This window comes from Lycorma delicatula, chromosome 12, assembly GCF_047948215.1.
Source record: "Lycorma delicatula isolate Av1 chromosome 12, ASM4794821v1, whole genome shotgun sequence".
NCBI classification, from domain to species: Eukaryota; Metazoa; Arthropoda; class Insecta; order Hemiptera; family Fulgoridae; genus Lycorma; species Lycorma delicatula.
The window spans coordinates 60,055,221-60,079,442 of NC_134466.1; the positions used below are offsets into that span (position 1 = coordinate 60,055,221).

At 29.1% G+C, this 24,222-nt stretch overlaps 1 protein-coding gene across 1 annotated transcript in view; it reads left to right on the forward strand.

The window, feature by feature from the left end:
• The window catches only part of LOC142333255 (uncharacterized), a 496,762-nt gene that overhangs the window by 456,991 nt on the left and 15,549 nt on the right, over positions 1-24,222 (forward strand). Inside the window, exons 9-11 of the mRNA XM_075380258.1 lie at positions 6,871-7,035; positions 18,375-18,506; positions 21,807-21,921. Of these exons, the coding sequence (XP_075236373.1) occupies positions 6,871-7,035; positions 18,375-18,506; positions 21,807-21,921 (412 nt within the window). The remainder of the gene's footprint in view (positions 1-6,870; positions 7,036-18,374; positions 18,507-21,806; positions 21,922-24,222) is intronic.

A 24,222-nucleotide genomic window follows, 5' to 3' on the forward strand; every position in this document is an offset into this window, starting at 1 on the left:
AAGGAATAAATATGTAAAATAAAAAACTAGAAGGAAAATTCATACTCCTGTTTCATAGTGAGCGAGTACTTTAACAAAAGTTGAAGCGTTCTTGTTATAATCCTTCTTGTGAACAAATTATGCGCTGAACTCGCCTATTAATTCTACAACACGGTCCTTTACAGCGCTATTACTGCGGTAATAAATTTATTGATCATTCTGTATACTGTGAACGTGGCTTTTAGATTTTACGTTGATACTGCATTATCTGAAAGATTATCAAGATCAATTTTAACAAAATTTTTCAAACATAACCCCATTTTAACATTAATTTCAGTACATTCGTGCATGTTTTTTTTTACAATTTAAAAAAAAAAACTTGTCACAAAATTCCCAAAAAAATCCTAACTTAAAATTTATTACAACACAAAAAAATAAAAATGATGTTTATATGTATTAAATAAACAGAAAAAGAGAATATTGTAGCTTGATTTTTTTTGTTTAAAAATTTAATTTTTTCGTATCCGTTCTTAACTTGTAATTCAGATAACAAAGAGAGATTTACAAAACAGCTGGTTTGGATTTTGTATAGAAGATTATTGAGTTGTATAAGACAGGCGGTGGAATGAGTCTATGGGAATTGTAACAGTGATGAAGTTTAACTCGAAAGCTGTATTTTAGTAAGACAGACCATTGGTGGGGGGAAAGGGTGGTAATGGTGAGAGGGAAATGTTTCGCTTGTAAGATACGTTTGTTTGTGTGTGTGTTTATGTCTGGTGAGTGAGTGAGTCAGTATACAGAGGTAGATAGATTATTATTGATCTCGTAATACTCTAACATACACTAAAACAACTCTGTTTCTTAGTACTTGCGCGCGCACGTTCATATACAAACACACAAACATATATATATATATATATATATATATATGTGTGTGTGTGTTTATTTGAGGGCGTCTCTTATAGAGAAGAAAACTGCGATAGAGCAATAATATCGTTTGTAACAGGGTTAATAGCGCCAACGATACTAGAAATATTACGAATACACACACACATATACACGTTATGGGCTCTTCTACAGATTAATTTTGTTTATGTGTGTGTATCTTGTATACGAGTATTCACTATAGAAAGCAAACCCATTAATTTGCTATTAAGTTCATTCTGAAAAGATTGAAATGTGTAGGCGTTTAATTGGATTCTGAAATCGAAAAATAACATTTTCATTATGGTTATTACAGATTCGTTGAAAAAAAATTAAAATTCCAATTATAAAAATAAATTCTAATCAAAAAATGAAAATTTTCTTATAAAAGTTCATTAAGTTGTAAATGAATTTTCACTTAGTAATACTAATAAAATATATTTAACTTCGATTTGCCACCAGTGAAACCTATCACAGTTGTAAGTTATTAAAAGAAGATAAATATTAATGATTTAATTTTTTTTGTCCAGTCATTAGACTGGTTTGATGCAGCTTTTCAAGATTCCCTATCTAGTGTTAGTCGTCTCATGAGGGTATACCCCCTACATCCTACATCCCTAACAATTTTTTTTACATATTCCAAACTTTGCCTGCCTGCACAATTATTCCCATCTACAAGTCTCTCTAGAATCAAAGCGACTATTCCAGGATGCCTTAATATGTGACCTATCAGTCTGTCTCTTGTTTTAGCTATATTTTTCAAATGCTTCTTTCTTCATCTATTTGCCGCAACACCTCTAAATTTGTCATTTTATCCAACCATCTGATTTTTAATATTCTCCTACAGTACCGCATTTCAAAAGCTTCTAATCTTTTCTTCTCGGGTACTCAGATCGTCCAAGTTTCACTTCCATATAAAGCGACGTTTCAAATATATACTTTCAGAAATCTTATCCTGACGTTTAAATTAATTTTTGATGTAAACAAATTATATTTCTGAGTGAAGACTCGTTTCGCCTGTACTATTCGGCATTTTATATCGCTCCTGCTTCGTCCATCTTTAGTAATTCTACTTCCCAAATAACAAAATTCTTCTATCTCCATAATCTTTTCTCCGCCTATTTCTCATTCAGTGGTCCATCTTCGTTATTTCTACTAAATTTTATTACTTTCGTTTTCTTCTTGTTTATTTTCATGCGGTAGTTCTTGCGTAGGACTTCATCCCGTTCATTGTTCCTTCTAAATCCTTTTTACTCTCGGCTAGAATTACTATAACATCAGCAAATCGTAGCATCTTTATCTTTTCACCTTGTACTGTTACTCTGGTTCTGAATTGTTCTTTAACATCATTAACTGCTAGTTCTATGTAAAGATTAAAAAGTAGCGGGGATAGGGAACACCCTTGTTGGACTTCCTTTCATATTACGGCTTCTTTCTTATGTTCTTCAGTTACTACTGTTGCTGTTTGGTTCCTGTAAATGTTACCAAAGATTTAATTATACAAAGTACAATTGCGAAAAAGATAAAAACTTACAAAGTATTGCGCATTACTTTCCCAGTTATTAAATATAAAATTAAAAGATTTAAAGCCAAAAAAGAAAAAAATCTGATGTGGACACCACTTGAATTCCTTGTACACCTATTAAATTACATATTTTGTTTATTAGATTTTTTTGTTGTATTATTGAATTCTTATTTGTTGTAGAATTTTTTTTACAATTAATAATTATTAATATATTTAAATTAAAAAAAAGTAATAAAAAAATGAAGTCGGATTCCAATCGATGTGTCTTCTCCTTGTAAGATCCAAATATTTCATTGTTAAAATTTTATTAGGCTATAACTCTGGAACCAATGAAAAGAAGTACCACTTATGATATATCGTTGAAAAGCTCTCAATGAGGGGGCTTATTACTGCAGTTAATAAAAAGTACAAATTATTTTTTGGATTTTTGGAACATTCTACGCCTAATTGCTTTTGAGTTATGAAAGTTACATACGTATGTACGTAGAGACGTCACGCCGAAACTAGTCAAAATGGATTCAGGGATGGTCAAAATGAATATTTCCGTTGAAATGTGAAAGCCGAAATATTTCGCAATTACAGTACGTACAAGGAAGGAAAAAACAGAATATGCATTTTTAGAGGTCAGGACTAAATTTTAAAAAAACCTTTCAAAAAGTATTCATTTAAAGGTTAAACTTAACAGAATTGCTTAAGTGAAGTTTTCTGTAGATCTAACACCTTCTTAAATAAAACTAAAACAAGAAAAATAAAATTTCCAAAAAACCTTTCTGGACTTTAGGTTCACGGTATTTGGTACATTTTTTATATATGATTTATAAAATACCAAAAAAATTTTATTAATTTTAAAGTCCAAGGAAGATGAAGAGTTAAACAACAGAAAAACTTATATTTAAATATTATTAGGTGGAGGTTGATTTTTTGAAAAATATTTTTTTAGTAGATTATTTATATATGCATTAAAAGTAACAAATTTGCTTTAATAAAGATTTCTCTAGAATGCCTCTGAAGAAAATCGAAATCGATTTTTTTGCGATATCACCAAACCCCTTAACGAATTTTGAAAAAAAAATAATTACTCGCATAGAGAAATATTAGGAGAAGACCAATTTGTTTTCAGGAAAAGTATAGGGCCAAGGGAAGCAATTTTAGGCCTCAGATTAATAGTAAAAGGAAGATTAAAGAAAAACAAACCAACATGCTTGGCGTTTATAGACCTAGAAAAGGCATTTGATAACGTAGACTGGAATAAAATGTTGAGCATTTTAAAATAATTAGGGTTCAAATACAGAGATAGAAGAACAATTGCTAACATGTACAGGAACCAAACAGCAACAGTAATAATTGAAGAACATAAGAAAGAAGCTGTAATAAGAAAGGGAGTCCGACAAGGATGTTCCCTGTCTCCGTTACTTTTTAATCTTTACATGGAACTAGCAGTTAATGATGTTAAAGAACAATTTAGATTCGGAGTAACAGTACAAGGTGAAAAGATAAAGATGCTACGATTTGCTGATGATATAGTAATTCTAGCCGAGAGTAAAAAGGATTTAGAAGAAACAATGAACGGCATAGATGAAGTCCTACGCAAGAACTATCGCATGAAAATAAACAAGAAGAAAACAAAAGTAATGAAATGTAGTAGAAATAACAAAGATGGACCACTGAATGTGAAAATAGGAGGAGAAAAGATTACAGAGGTAGAAGAATTTTGTTATTTGGGAAGTAGAATTACTAAAGATGGACGAAGCAGGAGCGATATAAAATGCTGAATAGCACAAGCTAAACGAGCCTTCAGTAAGAAATATAATTTGTTTACATCAAAAATTAATTTAAATGTCAGGAAAAGATTTTTGAAAGTATATCTGGAGTAAGTATATTTGGAGTGTCGCTTTATACGGAAGTGAAACTTGGACGATCGGAGTATCTGAGAAGAAAAGATTAGAAGCTTTTGAAATGTGGTGCTATAGGAGAATGTTAAAAATCAGACGGGTGGATAAAGTGACAAATGAAAAGGTATTGCGGCAAATAGATGAAGAAAGAAGCAATTGGAAAAATATAGTTACAAGAAGAGACAGGCTTATAGGCCACATATTAAGGCATCCTGGAATAGTCGCTTTAATATTGGAAGGACAGGTAGAAGGAAAAAATTGTGTAGGCAGGCCACGTTTGGAATATTTAAAACAAATTGTTGGGGATGTAGGATGTAGTGGGTATACTGAAATGAAACGACTAGCACTAGATAGGAAATCTTGGAGAGCTGCATCAAACCAGTTAAATGACTGAAGACAAAAAAAAAGAAAAAAAAAGAGAAATATTTGTAAAAAATCGGTGTGGTCAACCTGAGATATTAGGTCAAAAGCAGTGCGACACACATACGGTACACACACACACACACATATATATATACGTACTTATTTTCTTTTTTGGTCTTGATAAACTAGTAGGAACATAAAACGTTAAAAGATTTGTCAAAAAAACCCGTTATTTTTGACAAACCTCCATAATTTCACTTTTAATATAGGTATTCTACCTCTACTCGCCGGGAAACTAAAATTTTCAATAAAAAATCAATTTTTCTGATTTCATTCCCTTGATCAAATTACATTTTTACCATAAAAATTGTACAGTATTTAGAATGTAATGAAAAAAGAAATAAGTAAAAAAAAAATTTGAATCTCATTTCATCCCTTTGCAGATAGTTAACTTATCAAAGCCAAACTTAAAAAAAAAAGTAAAACATCACAAATATTAAGCAACACTAACTTAAAATTTCTGATTTGAAAATTTGAATATTTTTATTTTTAATTCCTTATATGAAGTAAAGGAAATATTTTGATCCCAAAAAATTTTGGTTTTCAGATTTCAATGGAAATGTACATTTTGATCATCCCCGAATCCATTTTGACTAGTTCCGGCGTGACATCTGTACGTACATATGTATCACTCACAATTCAAAAACAATTAGCCGTAGGATATTGAAATTTTATGATTAGATCTCTGCCAACAACATTTATACACAGGTGATAAACCAAAATAAGGTGGCAATTGTCATGTGTAGATGGAATTGAAATCGCTGTGACCTAGCTTGTTGGATATCATTTCAGTAACATGTAGCAGTGGACTGCTGTATACCATAATAAAAGTAGTGATTTGGTGTGATTACAATTCTGCTATTACATCGGCACTTTAATCTTCCACATCAAGGCACCGTTCCTAGTCACAGTATGATAAAGTTGTAGATAAAAAATTTCCAAGTTACTGCTTCACAATGAAAGACTAGTTACCAGGTCCTGTGCATTTTGTGAGAACTCCTCTAAATATTGATAGTCAGGCAGGCAATGATGAAGAACCCTCAGCGCTCAACCAGAAAGCATGCTGCAGTCTATTGTTTAACCCATAGCAGTGGCAGAAGAATTCTACACAAGAATTTGAACTTTCATCTGTATAAAAAGATCGTGGTAGAAGATCTAAGAGGGTATGATAAAGAAAAATTATGAGACATTTTCTGCAAATTTTAATCTGTTTACCAAAGAAATGGTCCTGCTAATGAATGATGAAGCTCATTTTCTTTTAATGGGTACAATGATGAAACAAAATTTTTGTTACTGGTCTGATACGAATCCTAATCAACTTCATATACGTCCTCTTCACCACCCGCATGTAACTTTACTGTGTTTTGACAAATTTTGGAATATAGCCCTTATTTCTTCAAAGAGGAAGGGCATATGGTGTGACACTCAATTATGATCTGTGTACAATAATGTTACAAGTTTTCCTTGCTCTTTATCTGCTTTATTATGCAATCATAGTGTGGTTTTAGCAGGCTGGAGCAATGGCTCACACCGTCCATTGGTAGTGGTTCTAGAGATTTTTTCAGGCCATGTGATTTCCGTAGGAACAAATGTATGGCTGGCACATTTTCCAGAGCTGTTATTATAGAACTATTTCTCCAGGGATATCTAAAAATCTAAAGTGTTTATCGTCTAGACTTAATAACATTAAAAGATTCAAAGGCTTCATACAAGAAGAAATCCAAGCAATCCTAGACAATATAATGAAAGTAGCGATGTGAAATATGCAGAACAGATTAAAAAAATGTTAGAAAATGGTTGAGGCATATGCCTGATATGTTATTTAAAAAAAGGAAGTTAATGATTTAAATATTCACTGTTAATTACTTATCAAAACATTCTTAGGTAAATTATATATTTTATTTTTAATTCACCAGGTTCCCATGATTCATTTGCATAATCCTGTTCTTTGATCTGTATATAAAATAATTTTCTCATTGCTAAAAGAAATTTATTTCCTTAGAATCCATAAAAAAAATGGTTATCGTGATAAAATACCTACACCTTATCAGACTTCGTTAATGTAAGATGTTAACAGGTTATGTTAGGTTTATATAAAAGAGTGTATGCATTTTTTTTCTGTTTCAGCTTGATGGAAGGATGTTGGGTAGCAAAATTCATCAAACAGGTGGTGGTGTTGCTCGTAATCTTGCTGAAGCATTAGCAAAATTTGATATGAATCCAAGATTTTTGTCAGCAGTTGGGAATGATCTATTTGGAAAATTTATACGAGAATTTACTGAACCTTTTGTTGTAAGTAATCTCCATAGTTTAATTATTAAATTTTCTAAATTATTTTTATCTTTTTTTTCTTTCATAAATTGTTTTTTTTCTTCTATTTTTACAAGTTACACTTTTTCTCTGAGTTAGACCACTGTAAGGTATTACTTCAAAGGATGAATGGGGATGATCTGTATGATTGTAAGTGAAGTAGTCTTGTATAGTCTCAAGTCGACCAATCCTAAGATGTGTGGTTAATTGAAACCCGACCACCAAAGAAAACCAGTATCAATGATCTAGTATTCAAATCCGTATAAAAGTAGCTGCCTTTATTAGGATTAAAATCTTAGAACTCTCAACTTTGAAATCAGCTGATTTGCGATGACAAGTTCACCGCTAGCCAAATAGTGGTGGTTCACCGCTAGCCAAATAGACCCAACCCTCCTAGATGATGGATCATAGATTTACATCATCCTTTTCATTGTAACTCTATCACTTTTACTTATATGATTATATATATATATATTTATATTATCCTTCTTCAATCTATCTAGCCATTTTTTGTTGATGTTCCTCTTCTTAGTCTTTTTCCTATTTACCTCAGAGTTCTAAATTTGAAATGTTGTTCTTTGTTCCTTTATTTTTGTGTTATTTATCCAAATCATCGTAAATTTTCTCACCATTTGATTACTTTTCTGTATCTGTGAAAATCCTTATATCTATATTTCTTATATGATTCTCTTTAATGTTGCCTGTCATGCTTCTTCATCATCATCTGGTGTTCTGCCTGTGCAGGTCCCTTACGCCACTGCTATCTCCATCCATTTCTGTGCCAAATGTTTTCCTTCGTCCTTTTCTAGTTTCCAATTTTCACCTGATTTATTAACTTTATTCTTCTTCCTCGTTTCATTTATCCTTATAATGAACCTTCCAACACAGTTATCAAGATTCCACTAAACACATGTCGTAATTGGTTTCCTTTTCTTTTATTTATATTTCCTACAAAAGTGCTCTTCTTTAATCCTGTTTATTACTTCTTTATTCCTCACTTAATATGTCTATCTTACGCTTTCTCCATTCTTCTGTAGATCTACATTTCAAAAGCCTTAATTCAGTTCCTCTGCATCTCTGTCATTGTCCACGATTCACTTTCATACATATCATGGCTAACCTTTTTCTTAACTTTAAATCCATATATTTACTACATAATAATTTACTTTTCTTACTGAAGATTTTCCTTGCCATTGTTATTTTCATTTTTATTTCCATTGTCCTCTTCCAGCCCTCCATCTCCATACTCCCCAAATAACTGTAGTTTTTTCTTTTTCTATTCTTCTTTGCTTGTCCTTACCACTACATCCTCTTTGTTATTTATTTCCATTACTTTGGTTTTTCCTATGATTATTTTCATTACATAGCCTTTCATTCCTTCCTTCAGGACTGTTAATAATCTTTAAAGTGTATGTGTACCATCAGCTAGAATTATCATATCTTCAGTAAATCTTATGAATTCTAATTTTCATCTTATACTTATCCCTTCTTCTCTTTCTTCTAATATATTCCTTATATTGCCCCTGAAGTTTCACTTAATTTTTTCAACCTCACATAATTCAACAGTACTAAAATATGCGAGAAAATTCTGTTTGAATTTGTGTAGAACATGCGTATGTCTGATGTTCATTTATATCTTAGTAATAAATTTAACTCATGATCATGAAATTTGACCTGATAACTTGTATATTAAGGAAATTAATATTAAAATTTGAAATAACTGGTTGAATTGCATTTTTTGCCTTATAATAAAAAAAAAATACATACTATTGTAAATGATTAAAAATGTTAGATTTAATTTTAAAAATTTTTATGACAACAAATTTTTCTAGAACATGATTATCAAAAGAGACTGGAATTGTACAAAATGAAAAGATTCCAAGTCAATCATCATTATTAACTGTAGAAGTTCTAGAGGATGTATAAGAGCATTTAACTTGCTTAACCAGAAAACTCCTTAAAAAGTTAGCTTTATAAACTGGGACTGTCAGGGCTACAAAAAAATTGAAAATGCATGCTTACCAAATTGAGGTTCATGAATTGAAAGAACGAGGCTATAAAAACCGAGTCTTTTTAGTGGTGATTTCAATCCTTTGTTGATGAAAATGGGATTGAAATGATTTTTATCATTTTAGTAATGCTTTTTTCATCTGAGTGACCTCTGAGAGACTATATGAACAGTAAAGTAGCTGAATATAGAGCAGTGAAAATTTCACATTTCACAAATAATTACACATAAAACTGATAAGTCCTTGGGTCTTGGGCAGTACTGTGGTCTATCTAATTGGTTGATTATTCTTATTCATTTCCTATCTCTTTTTGTTATTATTACTGCCTTGTTTTCTATTATCAGTTGTGTTATTCAGTAGGCATAATTCTAACCCCCACGTATTAATTCTTCATAGTGAGTATGCCAGAATCTTGATGATAGAGGTCTGACATTCTTGATGTTATCTAGTGTAGGGTGTTAACAGTTTAGACTGAATCTGATGACCTCTTTCTCTATGGTAAATCTAATAATGGAAGTGCCTATCAGGTAAATCCAAACTTAAATCTTCCTAAAAAGTAAATACTATAAAAAATAGAACAATTCTTTGTCATGTTTAAATGCATTGTGACTAAAAAGGTTATGTGTAAAATGGCATGAGATACAATTAACCATTAAAATTGGTATAGGTATTCAAAATACAACCATCCTGTTCCAGGCTTAGTAGGAAAAATGAGAAATGAAATGGTTGTGTACTCATTGTTTTCTTCACTGATCCAAGTGTAATGTGGCATTCATTATGCTTGATAATTACCTCTCTAAGTAACAAATGCCACCTTTCACTTAATTTACCACAGGGATGATAAATATTATTAATTTCAGAAAAAAATAACTCATTAGAGCGGAATTAGAATTATTAGGTTAATGTAAAAAACTAAATTAGTTTTACATTATATTGAGAAATAATTGATTAATGCATCTTTGCCACCCAATTGACCTTTATTTTTTGAAAAAACTATAAATAATGAATCTTATCATTACGTAATCTAACAGTTTTTTTGGATAGTTACAAAGAAAATGAACAGGAATGTCAATGTTAGGAAAATGGTGCTTATCATTCATTGTTTATGATACAGTTATGTAAATATATAGTCATGTTGCAAGAATGTTGTGGCTATTACTTAATCTTATAATTAGTTAAGATCTCATAGTTGATGACTTATAATTACAAAGATCTAAGAAAAATTGATTTAAAAAGTTCAATTTTTCATAACAGTTCTTGTTTACTTGAAAACCAGAAAATTAACGTTAAAATTAGATTTTATGTATTACTGAATAAAAATTATAAATAGTGACTGCAGATGTTATGAAACTGATAATAATCCAGATTAAAAAGAATTACTTTTTAACATTTATTTTAAATAAACAATGTGTGGAGAGATGATGTGAATATTTTTTTTTTTGTAATTTGAGTCTTAGTATTGAAAAATAGTTAAATTATATATTATTAAAATTTAGGTTACAGCCACTATAACAAACTAGAGATTTAACAACATAAGGAGAAAAATGAGTAGAAATGTATGTAAGGAAATGAGAAGGAAAATGTAGGAAATGTGTAGGAAAACATAAATATAGGTGTGCAATAAATATTACATAAAAACACTTTCTCAACCATTTATAACCAAGTTTGTGAGTTAATACTTCATCCCTTTTTCACAAAAAAAAAAAAAAAATGATATTTCATTAAATTATTTTATCAAACATAAATAACTTGGTAAATTTAATAAAAATTTCAGTATGAGATAGAATATGAAAGAGTAAGATTATGATATATACACATAAATAAAAGAATCAAATATATATATATATATATATATATATATGTGTGTTTTTTTGTAAAAGAATTATAAATTTCTCACTGAAAAGTTTTGATTTTTAATAACAATCATCGTGTTTACTTTTAATTTATATTTTGGTTTTATTTTCCCATCTGTCCAGACAGTTAAGTTATCCATTACACTATATAAGGATAATCGGATCAAATTTTGCACGTCTAGAGTTTTGCAAATCTTGTCATTTTATGACACTTACCAAAAAACAATATTTTAGCATTAAACATTGTAAAAGGATGTATTTTTTTGTTTGATATTTCTGATCCAATTTTAATGAAATTTGGCACAATGATTTCTGTATATGGTGCATTGGAAGTCATTTAATTTCAGTCACAATATGTCAAGGAAGTAAGGAGATATGGACTTTATGAGTCCTTTATCTCAAAATTTTACTCAAAAGGTCAAAAGGTTAGTAAATTCTTTCACATAATTTAAATTTCCCTTTGGTAGCTAGGATATTGTTAAATAGCATTTGATCTTATTCAAATCCCATAATGAGAGGATGACGAAAACCAGTTATTCTTCTTTTTTGTTGTTTGTAATCAAAAACCCATTTTAATACTAATTAGATGATTCCATTAGATTAATACATCACTTTGATTATATATTTGCAAAATTTCATTCAGGTATGGGACATAATAAAACTATTATTTCATCAGTTATCATTTTGCTTGATATTTTCATACTGGATGAACTGAATTTTATAAAATTTTGTACGATGACTTCTGAATATAGATCATTATAGGTACAGTTTAAATTTGGTTACAGTTGGTGAAGCAAATTTGGTGGTGCAGTTATCATGAGTCCTGCACCACAAAATTTTATTAATAGAATAGAATCATTTTTTTATTTTTTTTTATTTCTTTACTTACATACAAACATACTTTAATATTACACTTAATTTTCCTAAGTAGTAATCTGTCTATGACAAAACCCTCAACAGCCTAAGTTGCATAAGTTTTCTGGTGAAACCAGGACTATAAATTACTCAATAATATAAAAGTTATAAATTACTCAATGTGTTATGCAGTTGTTTTTATTTTTATTTGTTTTTTTTTTTTAATTTATAATTTGTGAAAGACAGACTTTTACTAGAAATAAAAACTTTAAATCGTGAATCATGTAAACAGTCTTTTACACAATACATGAAAACATTGTTTCTGTTTATTTTAATTAATTTCAGTAATTAGCATAGTTTCATTGTTTGTTTTTAATGAAATATAATAAAACACAAATAAGGAATGTAATGGAGATGATCCAAAAGTCATCATTACCTATTAAATCAAAGTAATGTATAATTTACCTTTGAGTATCATTTTAGATCAGCTGTCATCCATTTTCATTAATATATTGCTGAAAGTACTGTGAAACATTGAGTCAAATTGTTTTATATACTCTTAGATAGGAATTTATTTTTTTGAAACCATGTTTAATTGTTTTTATTTCTGAAGTTTATTGGTTTTATAATGGTTGTGACCTTGCTTTTTCTTTCATAGTGCCTTAGAACAATGATTTTCATCTTTTAAGCTGCATGACCTCCAAAAAGTGAAAAATATATTGTGAATATTTCACGACCCTCCAATTATAACCCAATGAAACCTAGTTAAAGCCATTAAGTTGTGTTGATAGTAACGAGTATGAACTTGCATGTATGAAGTATACAAACATGAGCAATTTATAGGTTCCAACTTGATATAAATGTACTCCTTGTAGTTTGGTCTGCTTGCAAAATATCCGCTGTGATAGCATCATATTCAAACATGCATACGATAAATTTGAATTTGTCGTGCCCTCAACAATATAAAAGAGGCATAAGGGATTGCAGAACGTCAGTTTAGTTTTGAATGTGAATTGTGCATCTGGTGTCTTTATTTAAGTTTTTAAAAGCATAGTTTGATTGAAAATAATAATAACTGAGGTTTCGGTTTTTTAGTGCACGGTCAAAAAAAACACAATTTGTAATTGTGTTTTTTTTTTCAATTAAATTTGTGAAAAAACGAAGTGAACCATCAGCCATCTATATCCAGTGAATTGATTAGTAAAAAGACAAGATTATACAATGACAGTTATATAAATTATGATTTTTACCTCACTGGATGGAAAGCCACAATGCTTTGTTTGCTTTCAAGTTCTCTTCTATGAAACCATGAAGGCATCAAAATTAATTCAACACTTGGAACTAATAAACATCTGAATCATAGAAGCAAACGCTTGGAATTTTTCGAAAGAAGATTACATACTTTGAGAAATTTGCATGCTTTTACTTGTTAATCAAGCCATACTGATAAAAGTACACTTGAAACATTATCTTACCTCATAGCATTAAGAGTAATTTGTCCAAACTCCATATCATTGCAGAGAACTTCATATTCCCTGCCGCAATCGATATGGTCAATGTTTTAGTAGGTATGGAAGAAGCAAAAAGATTGAGAAAAATTTCACTTTCTAACAACACAGTACCAAGGCGAATCAATGAGATGGCTGCCAATATTTGCGATCAGATAATTCAGCAAGTAAGTTCAGCGAATTTTCTATTCAGTTTGATGAATGTTTTATGAGATATAAGTACGATAGGGACAAACCAGTCAAAAAAAAATATGTTGTTTTGCAAATCAATTCCTGGTCATGCAACAGGACAATGTATTTTTGATGTTTTTTATGAGGCTACTAAAAACTATAACATAGATTAGACAGAATGTATTGCAGTATGTAGTGATGGTGCAAAGATGATAACAAGAAAGAACAGTGGATCTCGGAAAAAAATTAAAGAATTGTCTTATACCAAGGGCAGAATGGACTTAATCTTCCTTCACAGACATACTATTGTCAAAAAAAATACGGCTGTATCAGAAATTCCTTGTAAAGCTATAAAAATGGTTAATTTTATTAAAAGTTAACCATTACAGAATAGGTGAGTTGCTATGCGATGAAATGGGCGAAAAGAAAAAATCTCTGGTTTTCTGTACAGATGACAGGTGGTTAACATGGGGTAAAGTGTTATCCTGGTTATTGGAATTGTGAGATGAATTAATATTTTTCCAGGATAAACAAACATCAGTCTCAATGTTTTTACATAATAATGAGTATATGTTCCTGTTGGATTACTTATCTGATGTATTTTCACATTTGAATGACTTGAATGTGGATTTACAAAGGACATGATAAAAACATTTTATTAATGACAAAGTTCGTGCTTCCATTAAGAAGGATTATTATATAATATTAATTATTAAGGGTTATATAATCTAGATTATTTGTTTTCAAAGCAAAAATACTGATGTGTTTCTACTTACTTTCAATTATGTTGAGAAAAATTTTTGATGACAAAGACATTAATATTCACCAGAGTTTGGATAGCATGAAAATGCATTTGTTTGAGCTAAAAATTCAGTTGGCAGAGTATATCCCAGAAGATAAAAATATGATTTCTCAAAGAAATGGGTATCGAATCCACATAGTGAAAATATTGCTGCAACTGCTAAGTTAACCAGTTGTGATTAACGATCAGTTCATTGAAATGTCTGCCAATAAAATTTTATAATTACAATTCATGTCAGAAGATTTAGATATGTTTCGGCTTGCTCGTCAAACTGAATATAGACATTTAGTCATAGAAGCATTGAAAATATTAATCTCTTTTACCAAGTCTTAGTGCTGTTAAAAGAGTTTTTCTTTTATGTTTGCCCTAAAAATTAAATATAGGAATCGTTTTTTATCACTTGAAAACAATTTGTTTTTATTTGTTCCTAACATAGATCGATGAATGGAGAAACTTTTAAAGGAAAAACAAACACAACCATCTCATTAATTTATTTTCTTTACACGTGTATACATAAAAGTAAAATGTTTATATTAAATGATTTTTTTCTCATAATAAAATTTCATTATTGTTTACATGTAAAGTTGTTGGCTAATTTCACAACTTCCCTTTCATATTACCATGACCTGGAGATTGAGAAATGCTGATCCAGACCAAAAAAAAACCACATGTATATGTGTATGTGTGTAACATTGTTTTTGGCCTTATATTTCACACCCCAGATTGATAGATACTGCTTTTGAAGAAGAAGTCTTAAGATATTATCTTGGAAGCATTTCTATGAAAATTCATTGTCGTGACTTTGTCATTAGACTTCTATATATATATATATATATATATAAAAGTCAGACTTATAATATATTCATGAACTGTAGTAGTGTATTGTGTCAGTGCACCATCATGCTGGAAATAAAAATTATTTTTTAATTAATAGAATTCATTTTTGGTTCTGTGGAACAGTGAAGTTTTACAAGGAGTTTTCTTCTCCTAATTTACCTCTGAAAAACTATGGTTCCTTCTGAAAAACTGGTATAATTTTGGTTATGATATAAAAGCACTCCTTGACAGGGATTTCCATTCCAAATTATTACATCTGGCCGATTCAGCTGAGTTTTGAGAAGGATACTGGGTTTTATTTTTATTCTAGTAAGTGTTTAGTTATAAATGTTTACTATGCTCGATTGGATCATCAATTCAAAGAATACTCTTTATTCAAAGAATAAAGAGTAAAGATTTGACCTTTGCAAGGACGAATGTGAATAATCAGAAATCCCATTGGAAAATTAAAAAAGGCTCATAATATGAACTGGGCATATTTTAATGTTTACTGGGTATCACAATTAATAAATAGAAAAATGTTAAAATATAAATGTATTTCAGGAAATTAAAACGTTACTCTGTACGTTATAATAAAAAACAGGTACAGATACCAATAATTTTATTACATTTTACAACAATTTTATTATAGTTACCAACAATTTTGTAAAATACTTTACAAAAAATCCAATGAGTTAAATAGTTGCTAATAAATTCAAAATTTGCAAAAACTTATCTGAAAGAAATTAAAATTTAACAATTTACTGTTTTATAAAAAACGTCATTAAAGAACTTATAAAAAACATTGAAGAGAGATTAAGTTATTGTGTGTTATAAAAAATATATAATTTCTTAAAATTACAGAAAAATTGAAAAAAATAATATGTTGCATTTATTTATGCGACTGTTAAGAAAGAAAATATACTGTTTTGGGTTGAATTATGAAAATTAAATATAAAAATAATTGTAAGGTATATACAAAAGGTAGCCTCTTTCATGAATGTCTCACAAAGAAACAGAAAGTTCAGGACATTTCTACAAGTGAAAATTAAGACATACAGACATTTTTGAACTTAGATTAAGAAGTTAGTTTGATGATTTCATGTTGTTTTGTAGTTTAAAAATTGAACAAAATAGGTCCCTGAACTATATCTATATTAATGTTTGAGAAAGTTATTACAAAACAAAAAAAGTTGGTTTATTTGACGTACAATAACCTTGTTAAATTGCCAGTAAACAAATAAAATTTTTAGTGAATTTAATTTGTAGAAAATTTACTCACGTATTATCAAAAAGGATTAGTAACAAGAATTTTCAAGGCGATTGAAAATAATACAAAACAATCCAGATATATTAAGAAAAGCCACTCGAGGAATTTGAAATACTGTGGAAAATTGTGTAAACTTTAAATTATAAAATTTTGAACAATTACGAAGAATTAAGTCTGTAATATGTTTTTATTTATTTTTTAATAAAACTGTTTTGTTTTTATATATTTTTCAATATTGAAATGATTCTTGTTTTGGTTTAAAATTATAACACCATATTTTTCTACAACATTTCAGTTTTTGTTTTGTTTTTATTAAAGGTCAAACTTTTTAACATATTCCTCATGCCCAGATTTTTCTCAGAAGTAAATTTTCTACAAATTATATTTGTTTAGCAGCAAATTAAAAGAACTTATATATATGTCAAACCTTTCTTTTCTTTTTCTTTTTCCTGTTTAGCCTTTGATAATTACCTTTCAGATAATATTTCAGAGGATGATATGTATGAGTGTGATAATATGAATGATGTGTAATCTTGTACCATCTCAATTCGACCATTCCTGAGATGTGTGGTTAATTGAAACCCAACCACCAAAGAACACCGGTATCCACGATCTAGTATTCAAATCCATGTAAAAATAACTGACTTTACTAGGACTTGAATGCTTGAACTCTCAGCTTCCAAATCAGCTGATTTGGAAAGATGCGTTCATCACTAAACCAAGCCGGTGAGTTGTATATGTCAAACCTAAAAAATTATATTTTTCTACATTTTTTTTGTTTTACAAAGATTTTCTTGGAACTTACTGTAGATACAGTTGTAGGACCTGTCTTATTCTACTTTTCAGGTCAAAAACCACTTGATACCATTAAATTTACTGTTAATTTTAGCTCCAAGAATTTCACTGTGGTTTAATTTTACCAATGAGTAGAAATCGGAATGAAAATTTTCAACAACTGTACTCAAAAATGAATTCTTTCCAGACCTATGTTTATAATAAATAAGAAAAATGTTAAACTTCTTTATTTTCACTTATAGAAGATGTGAAATTATTTCTGTTCTTTGTGAGACATTCTGAGTTTATATATAAATGTATACAATACTATTCTGTTATAGGTTTATATACCTAACCATTCTGGCCCATAACTCTCATCAGTGGCCTTGTTTTTTTCTTCCTGTATTGGAGGTTTGTTGGTTGGTCATACCATTTCTATTTTAACTGTGATTTGTTTCACTTCTTCGATTTGATGTTATATTTTCTGATTACCATTCCATTGTGTCTAATAAACAATATATTCTGGCCTAGTGATTCAGAAATATTATAATAAGGTAGGTTTAGATACTTCCACTATATGAATAAGAGATGCAGATAGGCCCTGACTAAATAAAGCTAAATTATATTTACAGAAATAATTACATTGAATCAATCAACAAAAATTGTATTAATTTTGAATGCAGGCGAATACTCAAAATGTCAAGAATAATTCAAATTTGAGTGGTTTTTTTTTTAACAATATTATAGTACTTTATTTTTATTTATACTGGTCGAATAACGTCCACCTTGGTTTTGATTAATTATTCTAAATATTTAGTTATTCGCTGGTTCATTGAAATAAATAAAAGTCCTTATTTAGTTTATATCCCAAATTATTTTTATTATAATCTTTGAACTTATACTTCATATATGTGACATTGTTGTAGTTTAATTAGTTATGCATTAGTGACATGAACATGTTGAGGCTCTGAAGAGCGGAAGTAGACTGAACAATAGAGAACTAGACAGATTGTTACATTAATAATATAAAATATCAGCTGTTAACAAGGCTAGCCAAATATAGACAACTTTATTTAATTTACAATGAGCAAGAAGAAATAGACAGTTATAATTTTATTTATTTTTATAAATAAAAAGCATGAAAGGAAACATGAATCTTAACAATACTATTTCTAAATATAATAATATAAGACATGAATCAATATAGTTTTTTTTGTGAAGTATGATTTACTATTATTATTATTATATTTATTTTTTAAATAGGATCTTCATGATATTCTAATCTGCAATGATTGTTCAACATCTACGTGTATTGTCATTCTTCACCATGAGACTGGTGAAAATATATTATTAATGGGTGACATGGTCATACATAAAAAGTTATCGACAGAATATGTAAGTATTATTTTAAAAATCAATTTATAAGGGTGGACTGAAAAGTAGTGTATATAGTTGGATTATCTTGACTGTGAAGAGATGTACAATAAAAGTATAATCTGTTAATTAGAAATGTAAATATTTATTTTTCAACTTAATTTCTATTTAATGGACAGATTTTTATCAGCATGTGATGAGTTTTCACAATACATTACTTGCCGCAATTTATTATCTTTAAATAATGTTTATTAGTTACATTTCTCGTGATAATAAAATTGGTTGAAATTTACAATACTGTCATTGATTCTGACCAGCATTACTGATTTCATTTTTCATTTTGCGATGTGTAATATGAATGAAATGAAAATGTAAATTAAAATATTGCTCTTTTTACCCATAGTAACAAGTTTGAAATTTGATATATCATTAATAAATAAATCGTTCAATCTGATCAGTTCATAATAATACATTATATAGGTCATGTCAAGAATGAGTGGATATGCTACTCCATGTGTAGAAGAAACTTACCCAGCATTTATTTGGACAGATCAAGGGAAATCATGGTAAGGCCTTGATCAGAGCAGAATCATAAAATTAATTTTAATTAGAAAATAAAAAAAATAGATGTTGGGTAACGTATATTCAAACATTTATTAATATTTTCTATTAATTAACATTAATTGATATTTTGATCTTTATTTTTGTATTTCAGTAAGTCTATTGATTAATTTTGCGTAAATATACACGTGTGTGTACAACTGTGTAAAATTTTAACCCTTAAAAAGTAAGAAGAAATGGAGTTGTCTATATTATTGTATTATTAAAAAAAAAGAATTATTTTTATCAAATAACATAATTTTAAATTTGAAATCCTCCATCAGATTGAGGGAGCTTACACCAAGTAAAAAATCTTTTACGCTACGTAAAATATTATAATAAGGAAAATCTGCTTAAAAGTTTTTTTGTTTAATAAAATATTCTTTTCTGTTCATAAATATTTTTTCTCACAGAATTTAAATGTAAGATTACATATATTATATATATAGATGTTTGTATAATATTTTTTTGAGATTATTCTCAAAAATCTTTCTTAGTTTTTTAAAACCTCTTGGTTTTAAAGTTTTGTATTGAATCAAAAAATCTTGGGTTCAAATCCTAGTCAGCCATGGAATTTTTCATATGCTACAAATTTCCATTTCACATCCCAATATAAAGCTTCTTTATAAGCTTCTGTGGTAAATTAATACATCAGTCTGTTTCTTAATATCTTTAAAAATTAATCTTAGTGTAGTCAGTTAGAATTTCATCACATATCAAATTCATTTTGTTATTTTTCTTATCAATAATTATTTTCATTTTTATTATTTATTTTATAAAAAAAAGTAATGTTGTGACCAAGCCAGAGTGTTATATACATTACTTTGCATGCACTGCAAAGAATATTAAAAAAAAGTTTGAAAAAGCACTGAATAAATTTTCACAAAACAGTATTTTAATTAAATTATGTCTGTTATTACATAGAGAATAAATAATCTCTCATAGAGAATAAAGTGAGCATAATCTGTTATTGTTGCAAGAATAGAGAATGGGTATGATGAAGCAGTGGAGTAGCCACAACACAAAGAAAACAAATGTGTGTTTTGATAATTTGTATGTTATAAAAAATGTAGAATGAATCAAAAAGATTCATTCAATTTCAAAAGAATCTATTTTTTTAAACAAATGAACATATAACTTTGCAGTGAATTATAAAATACATGTTTGAATATGAAATTTTACTTAACATTTTCATAAACGTTGAATATGATCCTCTCCAGCAATCATTTTTATGTGAGTTAAACTTGTTTCTCACTTGAGTGATCGTTTCTGATGTTTATTTATTTACACAGTAAGTAGTGGCTTACACCCACTTACAATTACTGATGGATAATAATCAATTTTGTATCTTGCAAAAATGCCATGTTACTGCAGCTATTTCTTTTGTTATGTAGTTTTGTAGTTTGTACACAGTTGCTCTAAAAAAGGGGGTCATAAATCGAGACTTTCACAAACCCCCATAAGAAAACTTCATTAAGAGTGAGATAAGGTGGCCAGTGGTGAAATGCCAAATCAACATCCTTCTTATGGACAATTCATTGTTGTGGAAGCTCATTGTTAAGAAATGATTGAACTTGCAAATGTCAGTGCAGTGTTGCACCATCCTGATGTAAAATGAATTCTTCAAAATTTACTTATATCTGCAGGAAATATCAGTTCTGCAACATTTCTGGTTATGAGATTCCCATATCACTGTTTACCATAAAAAAGTACGTATCATAAACATTTTCTCTGGAAACTATGCAGAAGATATTACTTTCGGAGAATCCTTCTCATGCTTAACTTTTGCATGTGGCAGCTGTGGTCCCTATATCCTTACAGTGTGGAGGTTCTACTTGGGTGAAATGTGGCCTCATCGCTAAATACTAAGCACAAAAAAAAAGTTTCGTCTTCTTTCTTTTTAACAAGGATTAATCAATGAAACTCCTTAATCTCTTAATCATTGTTTATCATTTCTGAGGAGGACTTATAATTAAATCCTGTATGGTTTAAGTAATAAATATCAGAGCATAACACACTAGACAGTCATAAGTCAGCTGTTATGAGGAACAGTTGGCATGAGAGTGGATCTCTCTGGGCTATGTATAAAACTTTGTTGGATGTACTCAATGTCTTTGTCTGATGATAGGCGTGACCTGCAGATTTCTCTTTTCAAACCATCCTGTTTCTTGAAACTGCTAGTACCAGCATCAAATGCTCTGAACAGTAGGAGGTGCTGTGCTTAGGTCTTGTCAACAAAAATCATGCTGCACAATTATCACAAAGTCACATTTGTTGAAGAGGAAAATGTAGAATGCTTATTTTTGCATGGTCACCATCTTGATCCACTTGATGTCATAAGGAAAGCAACAAGAAAACCTCTAAAATCCCCTCTCTTATGTGCTACTTGATTTGTTTGTTAGCGATAAATGGTTGCAAATTTTGATATCAGATGAATCTTTTTTATACACTCTTTATTATAAAAAAATCATTTTGTAATCATCACATCACAAACAGTGACTCTTTAATAAAGATCCCAGATCATTAGTGCATTGTATTATAAGATTTTAAGGCGGCATGTCGTACCGAAAATATAGTTTAAAATACCATAATTTGGCATTATAATTTAGAATAAATACATTATAATAAATTATATAATTTGGTTTATAAGATATTTTTCTGAAGCGTGTTTATTTTTAATCTTTAAATTTTATTTTAATGATTTTTTTTAACATCTTCCAGTTGACAAACAAATTGGATATTATTAAAGGAAGTAGTGTTATTTTGTTTGATGGTAATCTACCAGTCGACTCTATGAACATGATACTAAATTATTCTAAGCAGAATAATATACCAGGTGATTTGTCATACGGAATTAATATATAGTATATACATTTTATGATTAAATTATTCAAATTAATAATTTTAATTGCATTATAAGTTATTATTATTATTATTATTATGCCATTCTCTATGGCAAGGTAAGGTGACAATATATCATCTTGTCTGACAGTAGAGGATATGAAAAAGGATGGTGATTCTGCATATCCCTAACATAATTATAACATTTAGAATAAAAGTTTTTTATTGCATTTTATCAGATGTTTGGCAACTTCCTTTTCTCTCCTTTAATCCACAAAACCTTCTATGGCACTCAAACGCCTTTACCAAGTCTGTAAAATACAAAACAACCTTCTTATTAAACTCCAAATGTTTTTATGATATTTATCAGAACATGAAAATAGCATCTTGAATACTTCTTTTGGTTCTAAAACTACCCTCTGGTTCTAAAAGTTGATCTTCAATTAATGTCTGAAGTCTTGCATGAAATATTCTTGAATAAATTTTTCCTGTACACTTAACAAAGATATACCCCTATGGTTCTTGCAATCCCTATTGTCCCTTTCTTAAAAGGTTTTTAAATTTTTTTTTTGTATTTTTATCCCCTTTTTCATATATGTTTTTGCTGCAATTAAAGTGGTTATACAAGACTCTCCTGAAATTGATGTAGCCATTTTTAAAATCAAGCATCCTTTGGAAAGAAAAAGGGATGAAGTGGTTTATCTTTTTTAAACTAAGCTAAACATATTGTCACACATTGGTTGTCTGAAATATTAATACCCAACTCTACTCAGTTCACTAAAGAGACTGGTTGTATAGAAAGAATATATTACTCTGAAACAAAGAGAGAAAGAAAGAGAGAGAGAGTGAGAGAGAGAGTGTGTGAGAGAGAGAGAGAGAGAGTGAGAGAGTGTGTGAGAGAGAGAGAGAGTGAGAGAGAGACTATGACTAATGCTTTTTGTATCTCTGATGCTTTACTTGTGTCTCAGAGATAAGAAAGACCAGAACAGATAGTTTCAAAGATTATGTATCTCTTCTCTCAAAAAAATAATACCTCTTTTACTTTTTCTTTAAATACATTTCCTCAGCTTATTAAAGGATCCATTTTTATGTACCTAACCTAACTATTGTTACGTAACTTCTTTACTTTATTATTTTTTACATGTTCTGATAAAGAGGTAGTTATGTAAAGCTACTTTCATTTGGTTTTACATACTTTTGTTGGTCTGAACTGCTTCTATGTCCTGACAAAAATAATAAATTCTCTTGATATGATTTTGTTAAAAGCCCTTAACATAAAATTACATATTCTTCATTATTATTATTTCTACATTTCTATACCTCATTTTATGTTAATTATCCTATAATTTTTTGAAAAAGAATTGTAATCTGTCTGTCTTACTTGACTAAGTCATACTTCTTTATGTAATATTTACCATTCATTTCATATTTGAAATTATCTAACCTGTTGCTCTTATATAAGTTCCCAAAATTTTACAATCTACAAGGAAGAATGTTTGTTATACTTTCTGATAATTAATCTGTATTTAAAAATTTGATTGTATCAAAAGAGAAAAGGAATGAAGTAAAAATATCCTTGAAAAAATATATGTCTCTTTTATTTCTGTCATGAAGTTAATTGGTTTTTACCCAGACAATATCAACCATCAATTAGTTGACTTGCTACACTTTTAAGAAGTGATTGTTGGCCTACAATCTGTATATATCCATCTGTTGTGGTATTGTCATTTGTTTTTAAAAAAGCTTTTCCCCATTAATTAAATGTTCTAATGAATTAACTTTGCAAGATTTTTTTTCTCATATATGTCAGCATTTTTCTGGTAGGTTTTTAAATATACTTTTGAATTTAATAATTAAATAGTGTCAGTAAATGCTTTCAGACTTGTTAACTTTGATAATATATAGGAAATGGTTTATTCAATGAGTCTGTCTGTTGGGTGGGGGTGCTAATTCCCGAAAAGTGTTATTAACCATGAATTTTTTGAATTTATCTTCACCTTAATACCCATTAAAAGGCCTCATAAAATTTTTTTCTCTATATATTGTTTAACAGAACAGTGTTTGTAGTTTTATTGCTCTTATCTTGTCATCTTTCTATTTAGTTATTTCTACGTGGATTGTATATATAAAACAGTGTCTAATAAATAACAAGACTGATAGTTACTCACCTTTATTTATATATATATATATATATATTTTACAATTTTATTGCTTCTTTCCTTTAATATAGTTGTTTAGTTGTTATTTACACTTACACACTGATGCAGTCTTGATCTCTATTGGTTGGGGGTATGGA